This window comes from Mobula birostris, chromosome 9 (assembly GCF_030028105.1).
Source record: "Mobula birostris isolate sMobBir1 chromosome 9, sMobBir1.hap1, whole genome shotgun sequence".
Lineage (NCBI taxonomy): Eukaryota > Metazoa > Chordata > Chondrichthyes > Myliobatiformes > Myliobatidae > Mobula > Mobula birostris.
The window spans coordinates 23569174-23584062 of NC_092378.1; the positions used below are offsets into that span (position 1 = coordinate 23569174).

Consider the following 14889-nt stretch of genomic DNA (forward strand, 5'->3'; position numbering starts at 1 on the left):
TAACTAACACAATTTTGCATAAAATGCTAGCATTAAATTAGGTACCCTAAATAGATTGTGAAACTGGTAACAAATGAATGTTCAGTCACATAAATATAGTTCCATCAAAAAGGTGCATTTAATTGTGACAATTTGGGATTGCTTCCATCAGGTTTCCCATTTCTAGCCCAGCTGCTACTGCCTTGGTTAGACAGCAAGCAGAATACAGTAATCATCCTTAAAACAGGAGCCCCCGCATTTGGATGGGACCATTGCACATCATGGGTGTAATGAAGGCAAGGGGCTGAGAGGACACAGAAAGTACATCAAAGTTCTCAAATAGAAGCGAAGGGTTGATGGTGAACAGGGTGCATGCCAACAGAGAAAATCTATAGGTGCTAACAAATATTTGTTTTGTATTTTCCAATGAGGTCGGAACTGCTGGTATCAGGAGGAGGAATTCCCAGATGTGAGAAGAGCTCTCTTGGGAACAACATATCATTGGACCTGGGGGGAAATGGTGCTCCTGTTCCTGACCAGCTGTTTGTATTTAACATGTAATATTTATATATCCAGTGATCATCTTCAGTCAGCTAGATTCCATCATCACCTAAAAGTCAACATTTTGCTCCAGAGCAGCGTCATGTACACTTCTGTTTTTGCAGAATCACCTGCCTACAACTTCACTTGTTCACCAGTGATTTCAAAAGCCTAAAAAACCCTGAATATTTGAGACCTAAGTAATGAAAAACACAAACTTTCCTTGTACCCTTGATGACATTTATCAGTACTGTCCCACCCTCAATGGCCGAGACGACCTTCATCCCTGTCCTTGCTTTCCTTAGCAACCTTATGTGCTTCAGCTCACTGGCGTCATGTTGACCATCAAATACCCATCCACACTATTCCTATTTTTACATTCTTCACATTCCAATCATCAGCTCCTATGTTCTACTGCTTAGGTGCACACGTATCAATTCACAGTGGACAGTTAACTTGCCAACTTGCACACGTTTGGATGTGGGAATAAACTGGAACACTGGGGATGGGCATCCCATGTTTCAGGGAAAACATGCAATCTCCACAGAGACAACACCAGTGATCAGGCTTGAACTCATCGGTGGAGCTGAGAGGCAGTGTCACTACATCAACTCCAAATTTCTTTTGGCCATGCTATCTGTCTCTGTATCCATGCTGTCCTTAGAGTCATAGAAAAGTACAGCACACAAAAAAGGTCTTCGGCTCATCAAGTCTGTGTTGAGCCATTTAAGCTCCCTATTCCCATCAACCTGCACAGGGACCATAACCCTCCATACCCCTACCTTCCATGTACATATGCAAACTTCTCTTAAACATTGAAATTGAGCTCGTATGCACCACTTGCACTGGCAGTTTGTTCCACACTGTCATAACCCCGAGTGAAGAAGATTTCCCCCTCACGATCTATATTTACCAGGAACATCTAAGTCCGGCAGTCTCAGTGGCACTGCTTGCAGCTGTTTATGCTATCAGTCAGAATGCACATTGTTAATCTCTCTACTTTGCTGCACATTTCTGAAAGTATTCACAGCATGCTAACAGATTTTTTGCTTATTCATTCTAACTCAATTCCTGTTCAGTCTCTTAAAACACTGAAATTGCTTTCAATATCTCAGAGCTGGTGCAGAAGCATATTGTTTAGTATTATGTTCTGGGATTTCTACATTTGTGTGGAATCATTGAGATGTTCTTTAAAATCGGCTTGGTTTGCTAAGAGAAGGATTGGTATCCCAAGAAGAGTGTCCAGAGTCTCACCAAATGAAACTATGCTGAAGGAGACTCCAGAAAATTATTCACAGACTTTATTCTAAAGATAAAAGAATCTTCTTGTTCATAATACAAGGCAGTTCCGCTACTGTCATAGAAGATGCATTATTTGCAGGATGATATCGTGGTTAGCAGGCTTGATAATAAATTTCTAGTTCCCCAACACCCACCTTCCTGTGTATCTAATGTCACCTTTACACTCTAGCTGTTCCACGTAAACAAGCACCATGCTGAAATCTTTTGAAGCTAGGTCATATTTTTCTAAGTAGTTTGAATCCGTTGATCTTGTTTCCTGGATACTCTTCAAATCTAAGTCGTATTGCTTCACTGCCTTCTGGCAAAATTACAAAGAAAGTCCTTCAAGCATTCCTTTGTCACCTGCAGCTTTATTGCATTCAAAGTACATTTAATAATCTCTATTGAGCAATGCATTGTAATGCAACATTTTTTTGGAATTCGTGTGGAGTGATTGTTTTAGTTATAGCTTGCCATATGGTGAGGGAGCAATAGCTGCTGTCCTCTGCTACTCTCCCTGTTGGTAACCAGCACGGAAGCTGCCTTCAAGCTGAGGCCATTGCGTTGATTCCTGGAAAAGAAGCCTTTGAGCATTTGGCTTGTTTGGCATCATTGACTTTTGGCATGAGGCAAAATCATGATGAACACGATTATTATAATTTTGGAGCTGATTTTGTTTTTCTAGTGGTGACATATTATAACTATATAAGTATTTAATGTGCTTGTAGATACTTCATGCATGAACATTAATAGGGATATGTATAGATATATGAATTAGAAGCTGGAGAAGACCATTCAGCCCATCATGTGTGTTTTAACATTTACTAACATTTACCAAATTCATTTACCTGAATTTTATTCCATCTTTTCATTACCATCTACCACAGTAAATTTGTTGACTTGTTAATGAGTTGGTCATTGCATTAATTGGCCAGTCATTGCAAGAATTCACAATAATCTTAAACCCTTAATTGGGTTGTAGTCTGGTCTCTGCTGCCTGTCTTCCTTTTTCACCCTCATAGATAGGGAATGGTCACTAGTTTAATAGTTCATCAAAGATACTTAATTAATGAAACAGGACCAGCTGCTTTGTGTTGTTTCCATTTAGGCAGTCTCTCCTAAATTTTTTAACTCCCAAACTGAGAACAGCTGCTATTGCACAGCTCCATAACCCAGACAACAGGAATTCTGCAGATGCTGGAAATTCAAGCAACACACATCAAAGTTGCTGGTGAACGCAGCAGGCCAGGCAGCATCTCTAGGAAGAGGTGCAGTCGACGTTTCAGGCCGAGACCCTTCGTCAGGACTAACTGAAGGAAGAGTGAGTAAGTGTAAGCCCTTACTCCTTCAGTTAGTCCTGATGAAGGGTCTCGGCCCGAAACGTCGACTGCACCTCTTCCTACAGATGCTGCCTGGCCTGCTGCGTTCACCAGCAACTTTGATGTGTGTTCCATAACCCAGATTTGACTTGGAGTCCGTGTCCCATTTGAGTGGAGTTTGCGTGTTCTCCCAAGGGCCCACTGGGTTATCTTCAGATCTATAGTTTCCTCCAACATTTTGGAAATGTATCAGTCACTTAATTGGCTGTAGATTGCTCCTGATACTAGGAGAATCAGGGGGAAGTTGATGGGTGCATGATGGAATAGATTATTATATAGAGAAAATAAATGGGGGAATGGAATAGTTGAGAATGATTTGAGAGCAGATAATCTCTTATGGACTAAATGGCCTTCTTTTACCTTGTAAGAAAACATGATACTTGCAAGCCTGCAGGGTTTACAATCAGAAGGAGGGTGGCAGCAATGAAGGAAACATTTTGACCATAAACTGTCAGGTAATATTTTCCTTGAGTCACTAAATTGAGTGGAAGTTCATGGAACATCAAACAGTGAAGGTATTGACCAGATCTGGTCAACATCGAAGGTATTGAACATTGATTTCTCGAACTTCTGATAATTGCCCCTCAACCCCCTTCACCATTCCCCATTATTATTTCCCTCTCTCACCTCATCTCCTTACCTGTCCATCACTCCCTTCTCATGCTCCTTTCTTCCATGGCCTTCTGTTCTCTCCTAGCAGATTCCTGTTTCTCTAGCCCTTTATCTCTTTCACCAATTGACTTCCCAGTTCTTTTCTTCACCCCTCCCTCTCTCCTGGTTTCACCTATCACCTACTATACTTCTTGCTTCCTTCCCACCACCTTCTTACACTGACTCCTTATGTCATTTTTTCTGGTCCTGATGAAGGGTCTCAGCCCAAAATGTCCACTGTTTACTCTTTTCCACAGATGCTGCCTGGCCTGCTGAGTTCCTCCAGCATTTAGTGTGTATTGCTTTGATTTCCAGCATCTCAGATTTTCTCTTGTTTGTGATTGATCAGAATCTTGTGCTCATATTGACATATTTGCATTCATCAAACAAGTACTGGTTACTGGGGTTGCTGCCTCACATTTGTGAAGTTAAATTACCCATTGTCCTTGCTTATAAAAGCTAACATAGTTCCCACCCCCAACGTGGGAGCCAAGCATCATTGCTAATCTTAGAATGAATTGTACTTGTATGGTGCACATTAAAATCAAATGATTGGACTTTTCATCATGTGAATGAGTTAGGAATGTAGGAATGTGAAGGAGAGGAAATACTTGTGTTGATTGTGAGTTATTTATACTATAGCACACATCAGTATCTATCTGCATTGATTGCACTCTATATTGTACAAATTAAATCTCATCACTTGTTCCAGAATGTAATAAGAACAGGCATATAGATTAGCTTTACTTCACCTGTGAGAGTATTTTTCTAGGGTTATATTCAGTAGTTAGATTAGTTAGCAGCTGAAGTTGCATTAGCAGCCACTTGCCAGAGGCATAAAGAGAGCTACCACAAAGATCTTGAGTGGGTGTATCCAGCTTTAGCTACCATCAAAGGCAATTTGATAAGCAGGCTCTTACTCTCTTGGCTGGTCATTGATCCACTGCTCTAGGGGTGTAGTGGAATTATACTGTAGAGTCAGAATCAAGTTTGTTGTCACTAACCTAAGTGATGAAGTTTATTATTTTGTGGCAGCAGTACAGTGTAGGCATTGCAAAATAAGTTACAATAAAAATAAATAGTATAAAAGGACAATACCAAGGTAGTGAATGGCGATTGATCTTGCAAGTAAGGAATTTGAACAGGCACAGTTTACCAAGTGGTTAATATCCGTAACTGCAAGTCAATTTTGTATAGAAATGGCATTTCTCGGTTCAAACTTCAGAGCAGTGTGTTGACAGGGGCCATGTTGGTCTCCTTGTGAACAAGTAAATAAAGTACAGCATGAGCACAAGCTTTCAGAGTCCAGTTAATTGGCAATGGCTATCAGAGAAAGACTATTCTGTCATTTAAGGATTAATCTTGGATTGCTGCCCAAGATATCGTATGGATCTTCAGTTAAATGAAAATATAGCATTACTTTGATCAATCAGCAGATTTCTGTAATGTGTGTGTTGGACCACATTCTTGGATATTTTCTCAGTCCCATAATATCATTTACTTGTGTACTGTTGCACATGTTTTATTTCCATGTCAGTGTATGTCTCAGTGCCAGTTTCATGTAGCGGACTTGTACCTTGTAGAAAATGGTAAACCACAGTCTCACTTGACTTAGCACTCTTAGAATTAGGGAAACTTTTTAAAGAGTGACGCGGTTATGGATCCAGCACCATGTCTTTGACGGAAGTAAAGACTGCTTTCTTTGGCCCTTTCCTGTGTATTTGGCACAGATCTTTTCCATAAAGTAACAAAGTCAATGGTTTCTTTGCTTAATGAGCGTTGTATTAGGTTTACACATTCTTAAGCTGTGATAAATTATAAAATAGATGTAGACCACAGATATTTAAGATTTCTCCTTGGTATACTCAATAGTGCATCATATTTTGAAGTTTATTTAAACAGACCATTTTAGTTCTGAACAAAGCTGTTTTCATAGACCTGGTCAATAGTAGCATGCTTTAGTTGCACTGCAGAGATTGATCAGAGTAAAGCAGAAAGCTGTTGTCTTCAGTTCAGGATACATTTGGATATAGTTTGGGCTGTTAAGGGACTGTTAAGTATTATATGTTGCTCAAATAATTACAAAGCAAAATTTAAAGGGGTATTGTCTTTCAAAAACTTGAATTTCATTGAATAAATGTTAACTTCGCAAGAAGGAACAGTAGAACGAACTCCATGTGATAACTGGTCTGAACAGTAAAATGCATAATTTTTACTGCTTTCCATAACAAAATAATTGAAGTCATTGAAGCAAGTTGATAGAAACTGCTTATTATTTTTACTGATCTTGGGTATCCATAATGTTTTGTGTTGTTATCCAGCTGATTTTAACTGTTGTTTGGTTGCACAAGATTTTCTTTCCACAAAATTTCAAACTGTTATTTATCTGTTTTTGGTTCAAGGCTTATCTGTGGCACTACAGTTGCTACATGGAGATATTGATCAGATTCGAAGGGAGTACCCGGTTTTGTTTACAAGAGGTGTGGCGATCACCAGAAAATTAGGCTTCTCAGATATTATAATGCCAGGTAGGTTTGAAATGCAATCCAGTGATAATCTGAAACTATTTTATTTTCTCCACAGTGCTTTCATAGGACAGAAATTGCAAGAAAAATCTCATCAGATTATACAAATTATTTATGGGTTTTACAACTTTATTTTTAAAGACTTCGAATTATCAAATAATTCATGCACATAGGAATCAAAAAGGCTAATGTTATAATGGATTAAGTGCCAGTCCCATTCCAGATTTTTGTACATAAAGCTGACATTTAAGAACAGTACTGAGGGAATGCTATACTGAAAGTTACACATGATCCTTAGCCCTCTATGTACTGCCTGTCTGTCTAAATGTCTCTTAAGTAGTAAATAGTAATAGCTGTTGTCCTCACTGTTATATCTGCTGTCATATCTGCTTTGAGTAATATCTAATATCTAGTAATATCTACTGTCATATCTGTACATATGCTGTCATATCTGCTTCTACCACACCAATGTTCCTGGTACCACCACTCTCTCTGTCCTTTTTTTAAAAAAAAAACTTCTGCTTCACAAATCTTGTTTAAGCTTTCCTCCTCTCACCTTAAACCTCTGCCCTTCAGTATTTGACATTTCTACCCTGGAGGAGAAAGGGTATTGATGCCTCTTATAATTTTATGTACTTCTATCAGATTGCCCCTCAACCTCTAACACTCCAGAGAAAACAAAACAAAATTTGGCTATCCTCTCCTTATGGCTGCTGCACTCCAATCTAGACAACATCCTGATAAACCTTTCCTACACCTCTCCAAAAGTGTGGCCAAGTGGTTAGGGTGTTGGACTAGTGATCTGAAGGTTGTGGGTTCGAGCCTCGGCTGAGGCTGTGTGTGTGTCCTTGAGCAAGGCACTTAACCACACAATGTTCCAGTCTACCCAGCTGAGAATGGGTACCAGCATTCTCTGGGGGTTAACCTTGTGATAGACCGGCGTCCTGTCTTGGGGGGAGTCTCGTACTTTCAGTCACTTCACGCCACGGAAACCAGCAAAGCACTGGCCTGATGGGCCACAAGGCCCGTGACATTAATCTTTAAAAACACCTCTCCAAAGTTTCCACATCCTTCCTGTACTGTGTAGACCAGAACTGTGCACAGTACTCAATAGCCTAACAGCTTATTTACATAGCTGCAAATGAATACTGGATTTCTATACTGAACGCCTTGACCAATGAAGGTAAACATGCCGTATGCCACCTTTACCACCCTATCCATGTGTGCTGCCACTTTCAGGCAACTGTGAATTTGTAACATAAGATGCCGCTTTACTCCAAAGGTCCTACCATTTACTTTTGCATTTGTCCTCCCAAAGTACAACACCTCACACCTGTCCAGATTAAACTGCATCTGCCATTTCTCCACTCAGCTTTTTGACTGATCTATGTTCTTTATTGGTTGACAACCTACCTTCCTTCCTTCAGGATCAGCCTACCATATGAGGCTTGTAAAGAGAAATTGGCAAATTGGATATAGTGCTCAGAAGGCTGTAATGTGGCCAGAGAGTTGAAGTGTTATTCCCCAAGCTTTCACTGAGTTCTATTATAACAGTACAGGAAGCCACAGGCAAGTCAGAGTTAGATGGAGATCGAAAATAGCAGAATCAGGAAGCTCAGGTTTGCTCCTGCTGACTGAGTAGAGACGTTTCACCAAGTGATCAGTCAATCGAGAGAAGGCAGATGACATTATGAGTACCGAATCCAGAACCGTAGATTGAAGGTGCAAGTGAACTGCTGCTTTGCCCAGAAAGCTGCTTGGGTCCCTGGTTGCTGGGAAGAGAAGAAGTGAAAGAGTTGGGATTTCTAATCTTTATCACATTGTTATTGGGAAAATCATTTTGTGCTCAGTACTCCATTGACTATTGGTCACTTACCATCATTTCTTCTCTTGAATAATACATTGCTGTCAAAATGTTTTTTTTGTAGAAAATACTTTTTTGGAGAGTATCAAATACTGACTAATGGTACTGTGCTTAAAAATATATGGTTGCTATGTTTTGAATGGCAAGCGAGTTTAATAGACCAAATGAATTATTCCTGTTCCTTTTTTTTTGTGCCTCTTATACTAACTTACTACTGTACTAAGCTGTTTATCCCTGTTAATGCTGTATAATATTATTGACAAGCACACTTGGCTATTAATTCTCTATTAACTGATATTGTAATTATTAATTCTACATTGGCATTTAAATCCCTTCTCTGATGAGTCACCTACAGAGATGCTTTAGAATGGAGGCGTAACCTGGTGCAGTCATTGGAATGTATTTCCAAGCACAAGTGTTAAAGAATTTATGCATCTTGGCCAGCTGTTGATAGCTTCCTTGAGGACTCCAACATCAGAACGTAATTCACAGAATATTCTGCCAATGTCTGTAATTTGCTGTTCATTGATCTAAATAATTTTGGCTTTTGTTTTTAATACACCCATTGTGCCTCATCTCCTCTCAACCTAACAACTGCTTTTATCTTACCAAATCTTGTTTTCTACCTAAAAAAAAAACCAAAAAAAGTTTCTTTTTGAACTACTACCATGAGTAGTCACCTTTTTTGGGGGGGAATCTATCATGGCCATGATATAGAGTGTAATAATACGTTAGGTTTTTCCTGTTTCTATTTTCTTAATAGCATGCATTTATAAACCATCTTTTACCAAGTTGTGATTAAGCTGATTAATGGTCAGACCACACTTGGACCATAAGACATAGGAGCAGAATTAGGCCAAATGTCCAATTGAGTTCATGCTGCCATTCCATCATGGCAGATTTATTATCCCTCTCAATTCCATTCCCATAATCTTTGTCACCCTGACTAATCATGATCCTGTCAACCTCTGCTTCGAATAGATCCAATGACTTGGCCTCTTCAGCCATTTGTGGCAATGAATTCCATACATTCATCACTCTCTAGCTAAAGAAATTCCTCCTTATCTCTGTTCTAAAGGGAGACCCTTCTATTCTGAGGTTGTGTCCTCTGGTCCTAGCCTCCTCCACTATAGAAAATATCTTGTTGAATTTGTTTGATTTCACCATATTACCTTTAAACCCCGTCTTGTATATTGTGGCAATTTACCTTAATCTGTGGCATCAAAGGGGATGGCCCATGACAGCCGATCGCAACAAATCCCAGTTGCACTCTCAACTTCATCATAAAATTGCTTCAAAATTTACTTTTCAAGTTGTATGTAACAGAAAAAAAGTACCATTGTTGCTGATGTTACCAAATTAAGTCAAAGTAAAAAGCTTTGACGCACTGGTTAATCAACCTATGCTTTAAGTATACCCAAAGATCTGGCCTCCACAACTGCCTGTGGGAATGAATTCCACAGATTCACCTCCCTCTGGTTAAAGAAATTCCTCCTCATCTCTGTTCTAAATGGATGCCCCTCTATTCTGAGGCTGTGTCCTCTGGTCTTAAACTCACCCACTGTAGGAAACATCCTCTCCAGATCCACATTTATCAGTTTTTTGATAGATATTTGATAGATTTCAATGAGATCTCTCCTCATTGTTCCAAACTCCAACGAGTGCAGGCCCAGAGCAATCAAACACTCCTGATGTTATCCATTTTGTTTCAGAATAATTTTTGTGAAACCCCTCTGGAGCCCCTCCAATGCCAGCACCTGTTTTTGTTTTTCAGATAAGGGGCCCAAAACTGCTCACAATACTCCCAAGTGCAGTCTGACCAATGCCTTAAAGCCTCAGCATTACATTCTTGTATTCTCGTGCTCTTGAAATGAAATACTGTGATCAGTTTTGAACCCTTTATCCAGGAAAGGATTAGCTGCCATGGGATAGAATGGCAGAGCAGACTCAATGGGCTGATTGGCCTAATTCTGTTCCAATGCTTATGGTCTTATAAACATCTGCAAAAGAATTTTGGTTTTCAATTTGGATTTTCATTTACAGCATATTTTAGAACTTTTTTTTTGAAATCACTTGCCTGGCAAAGAGCCTTCCCAGATGTGATAAATTTGCTAATAGCTTAGAAATGTAGGGTTTAAAGAAAGGGATTTTATTTTAGTTTCTATTGTATATGTTAGGTACTATAACCTTTTTTTGCCAATTACGGCTTTGTGAACATTAAACTCATTTGGCTATAATAAAAGATATCCTGTTATAATTTGGGTGTAACCCTGGATGATCTCCATGCTCAAAGAACCTGCTTCCTGCACATATTCATTAGCCTCTCCAACATCACCTGAGCCCCTGGTAGAATCCAGCACACTCCTATCATTGCATGCTTCCTTCATTCAGTCATAGCACTGGAAACTGGAATCACATTGCTTATATTGTGGTGTGTAGTTTTAAGAGGCAGTTACAAAGTTAGCACCTGCTGGACTATATGCTGACAGATGTGAGAAATGGGAGTGTATCAATAGGGAGGCTTCCTCTGAGATTGAAAGTGGGTTTCAGCAACCAGGTGTTATCCAGGGAAACAAAGAACATTTTCATGTGGATCTCACAATGGAAGTTATTGCCTTTTGTGTAACTCTTTTAAAAAAAACAGGATATTCATTCAACCAATATGAGATGATAACTTCCACCAATAGAGGGCAGTGGATTCTTGTTATCAGTAAAATATGCAAATACATTTTAATTATTACAGATCTGGGGCATATTATACTTGGGATGCATTGGAGCTATAACTTCTGACAAATTTTATCCATTGAATTTTGCATAATATGAGAGAGTTTAAAAATTCACAGAAGGTATTTATGCATTCAAAGCTAACTGGTAAATTAACTGTATTATGTGACACAGAGCAGACAAATGTAGGTTCTGTACTGTTAATGTAGTTGGAAAAGATTTCTGTCTTGTGGGGGTGGTATGTAATATCAGTAAGGATCTGAACTCTTGCAGCATAATATCAGGTGGGGACTATTGGCCAATGCTTTATAGGCTGCATTCATGCCACATCAGATGCAAGTTTATTTCATATCCAACAAGAAAATAGGAACCGCAATATTTATTTTCAGGTATTAAAGACTGGAAAGTTACCTTACATGGTGCAATAAATGCAAAAAATATAAATGATGTAGATGAGGATAGCGAGACTCAGGGATTCTGATGTATAAAGCTTAAAATATCAATTGTTGAAAACAATGATCCAAATCACAGCTCCTTACCTGTGACCCTGCAATGCCAGTACTTACCTGGGTTGAAGGTAGATGGCCAATTTAGAGTCTGGCAACTTGATCTTAATAGTAACAGGGTCTCCAGTGCTGCAGTAACAGCTGGCAATGCCAGCTGTAAAACGTGATGGATTTTTGGTTTTTAAATATCTGGGCATTGTAAATAATCCTAACAAATAAAAATTGAACCAGAAACACCCAAGATATCTATGGTTTGTAAAATGAAACAATTAAAATAAACAATTACTTTCCCCTTTGCTTCCAAATCGACAATGTAACTAAGATCATTAAAATCAGTGGAGTTTTAGATCCTGCATTAGCCCAAATCTGGTACAGAATCAGAGAGGCAGTATGATCTAAGTATGATGAAACACTGTCCCTACGTGCTGTGTGAAGCAAACTTTTAGGATTCTCAATCCATCTGTCTATCCAGGCAACCACAACATTGAGCTGATTCTGCAACCTATGGATTCACTTTGAAGGACTCTCCAACTCGTGTTTTCAATGTCATTTATCTATCTATCGATCCCACCCCACAATTTCTCATACTTTACACTGGTTGTCTGTTTTTGTGTGTAGTTTTTCATTGATTTTGTTGTGTTTCTTTGTATCCACTGTAAATACCCACAATAAAATGAATCTTAGGATTGTATATGGTGATGTGTGGGCTTTGATAATAATTCTACTTTAATCTTTGAATTTAGAACTTTGAACCACAGGCAAGGAGCACACGAGGAGGTCAGGGTTTTGCTGTGGTTTCAAATGGCTGATCGTGGCGAATTTTGTTTGGAATGGTAGCAAAAATTTGGCCCATTTACAGAAACGAGAGTTTAGAATATTATTGAAAGCAACATTGGAGTGAAGTAATGGTTAGGATACAGAATAATAACAATATCATTACGACTTAGCACCTCATGTAAATGAGGAGCTTAAAATGGTTGAGAAAATTCAGCATGGATTAATTGGGCTGATGGAAGCATGGGAATTCATTAATTTTGAACGACTACTTATTGAGACTACTTCCACTGGAGCAGACAGTTCTGAAGAGAGACAGAGTATTGCTCCTTAAATTACCACCAATTATGTTAAAAGGAATAGTAAAATATTGTTTTCTTGTTGGGTTCATGTCAAGGTGGCAAAGCTTTAAAACCGAGAGGCAGCAGGGTGCTTTGGAGAAATTTTACATTTTTGGATAAATTATTTTAAGATTACAGTGCTATGTCACATGAAGTGGCACAAGACAGAGTAGCTTTTAAGGAAAGGTAAGTAAACATTTGGAACAGAAGCTTTACGACTCTGGGGAGAATGCAGTGAATTCATTTTGCATCCAGTATGAGGTGATTCAAATTCCCACCTTGCTATAAATGTATTATTTGACACACACCAATGTTTAATAATTCATGCACAAATAATTTCATCATTTTGTGGATGCAAAGGTCTTCTGCAACAGAACTGTTTCCCAGTTTATTGCATAGGAGTCAGAATTGCACTTTACATAGTCATTCAGCTGCCTGAAAGGGCTACCAATTGGATTGTCCTTGGCCTGCATGTTTTGTTTTTCACAGGTTTTTCCATTATATAACATGAAACAAGATGAAATGTGTGCATTAATTGAATAACCCATGACTCATGTATAATTGATTATCACAATTAAATTTTTGTCTCATAAATGCCACTTATAACTGTTTTATGAGTGATGTGTTAATGAAATGTTGCTTAAAATTCTAGAAATCAATTTCTTTACTGAGAGTCAGAGGAAATATTTTCTGTGTTTTGGAGCTTGCCTATCTTTGGTGATATACAATTTTGTATGATCCCTGGGGAGGCTTAGAAGAAAGTGACAAAAATCAATTTTTTAAAGAACATTGTAATATATTTCTTAATACAGAATATTTTCTGTTACTCAGGTGACATCAGAAATGACCTATACATAACACTGGAGCGAGGGGAATACGAGAAAGGAGGCAAGAGTGTGGCCAGGAATGTGGAAGTAACAATGTATGTTTTAGATAGTGAGGGGCAGGTATTAAAGGTAAATAAAGATTCTATCCTTACTCCTTTTTGTTATCTTTAAACAATTTAAGTATTATATTTTCCACAATGACCTGCTACGATAGTTGTATTTTAGAAGGGGAGGATGGGAAGTGTTTTGTGTCAAGATTGACGACAACATTGATACGAATGTGAATTGTGCCCTGGGTTGTCCTGTTCCCATTATCGGCTCCACAATGGCTGCCTGTTCCTCACCAATTTTGAGAGGGGAAGCCGGGCACACGAAGATAGAAAGGGAATCAAAGAACATAGGAACAGGTGTAGGCATTTCACCTCATCAAATCTCTTACCTTATTCATTTAGATGATGTCTAATTTAACTCCATGTACTTGTTTAATTGTCTGTCAAAAATACATCTATTCCAACAGGACATGTCTATTAGTTTCAACAATGTTTTTAACGATAAAGATTCCTAATATTCTCTGCCTTTTAACTGTGCTGTCCAAATGTACTCACTGTCATTCAGTCCATTTGGCCAAGCTCCCTTGTGCTGAGCTACCCCAGCCAGAGAAGTAGCTTGTTGAATGTTTCAATTGATCATCTTAGATATTTCTGTTAGATCACCTCACAAATTTCCATGCTAAAGCAGCACTAGCCTTGTGCATGAAATTGAACTTGCAATTTAACTATTTTGGACTCAATCATTCTAGTGAAACTCTACTTCATTCCCTCCAAGGCCATTAAGCTATTCCTGAGATGTGTTGAATTGAATATCTGCAGGGCTGTGGTCCCTAGGTAGACCAACACATTTGAGATTTAAAAACCACCATTACATTGTTATTTTTAAATTCCTTTTCTGTTCTTGCCACAAGATCTCAGGTTTTTTGTACTTTGACTCTCCATATCTTTGCTAATTCATACTTCCTATATTTTCTTCAATCCTTGCACCCATCTAGCTCTATCTTGCACATAACTTGGCATGATTAACAAACTTTAATGTACAGCTTTGTCTTTTAACTTCAGAGTAGTCTACACACAATGAAAAGCCGTGTCTGTATTTTAATTCCCCACTGAACAGCACCAGTCATGTCCTGTCCATTTGCATGCAGATTGTGTCTTTCTACTATTTCAAAAGTATATTTTCTTCTGTACAGCTAATACAATTGGGATGTGTTTCTCACTGCTACATTTGTATATTTAGTTCAAGGCATTGTCTTACAATGGGTCATTGCCACACATGTTTCTTCCTTTGACAAGGAAACCATGAAGCTTTTGAGAGACCATTTCACTGGCCCAGTCCTTCACTGTCTAATGGTGGCAGGTTGCTAGTCTGTGGTCCTATCCCTTAGAGCCTTTATAGTGGCTGCACCAGGCTTCAGTGCATCCCCAGGCACATACTGCTGCATCTT

At 38.7% G+C, this 14889-nt stretch overlaps 1 protein-coding gene across 3 annotated transcripts in view; it reads left to right on the forward strand.

The window, feature by feature from the left end:
* The window catches only part of dock4a (dedicator of cytokinesis 4a), a 365685-nt gene that overhangs the window by 182863 nt on the left and 167933 nt on the right, over positions 1–14889 (forward strand). For all 3 annotated transcript variants that reach the window (XM_072267619.1, XM_072267621.1, XM_072267620.1), the window contains exons 13-14: positions 6233–6358; positions 13396–13520. In XM_072267619.1, coding sequence (XP_072123720.1) covers positions 6233–6358; positions 13396–13520 — 251 coding nt within the window. The remainder of the gene's footprint in view (positions 1–6232; positions 6359–13395; positions 13521–14889) is intronic.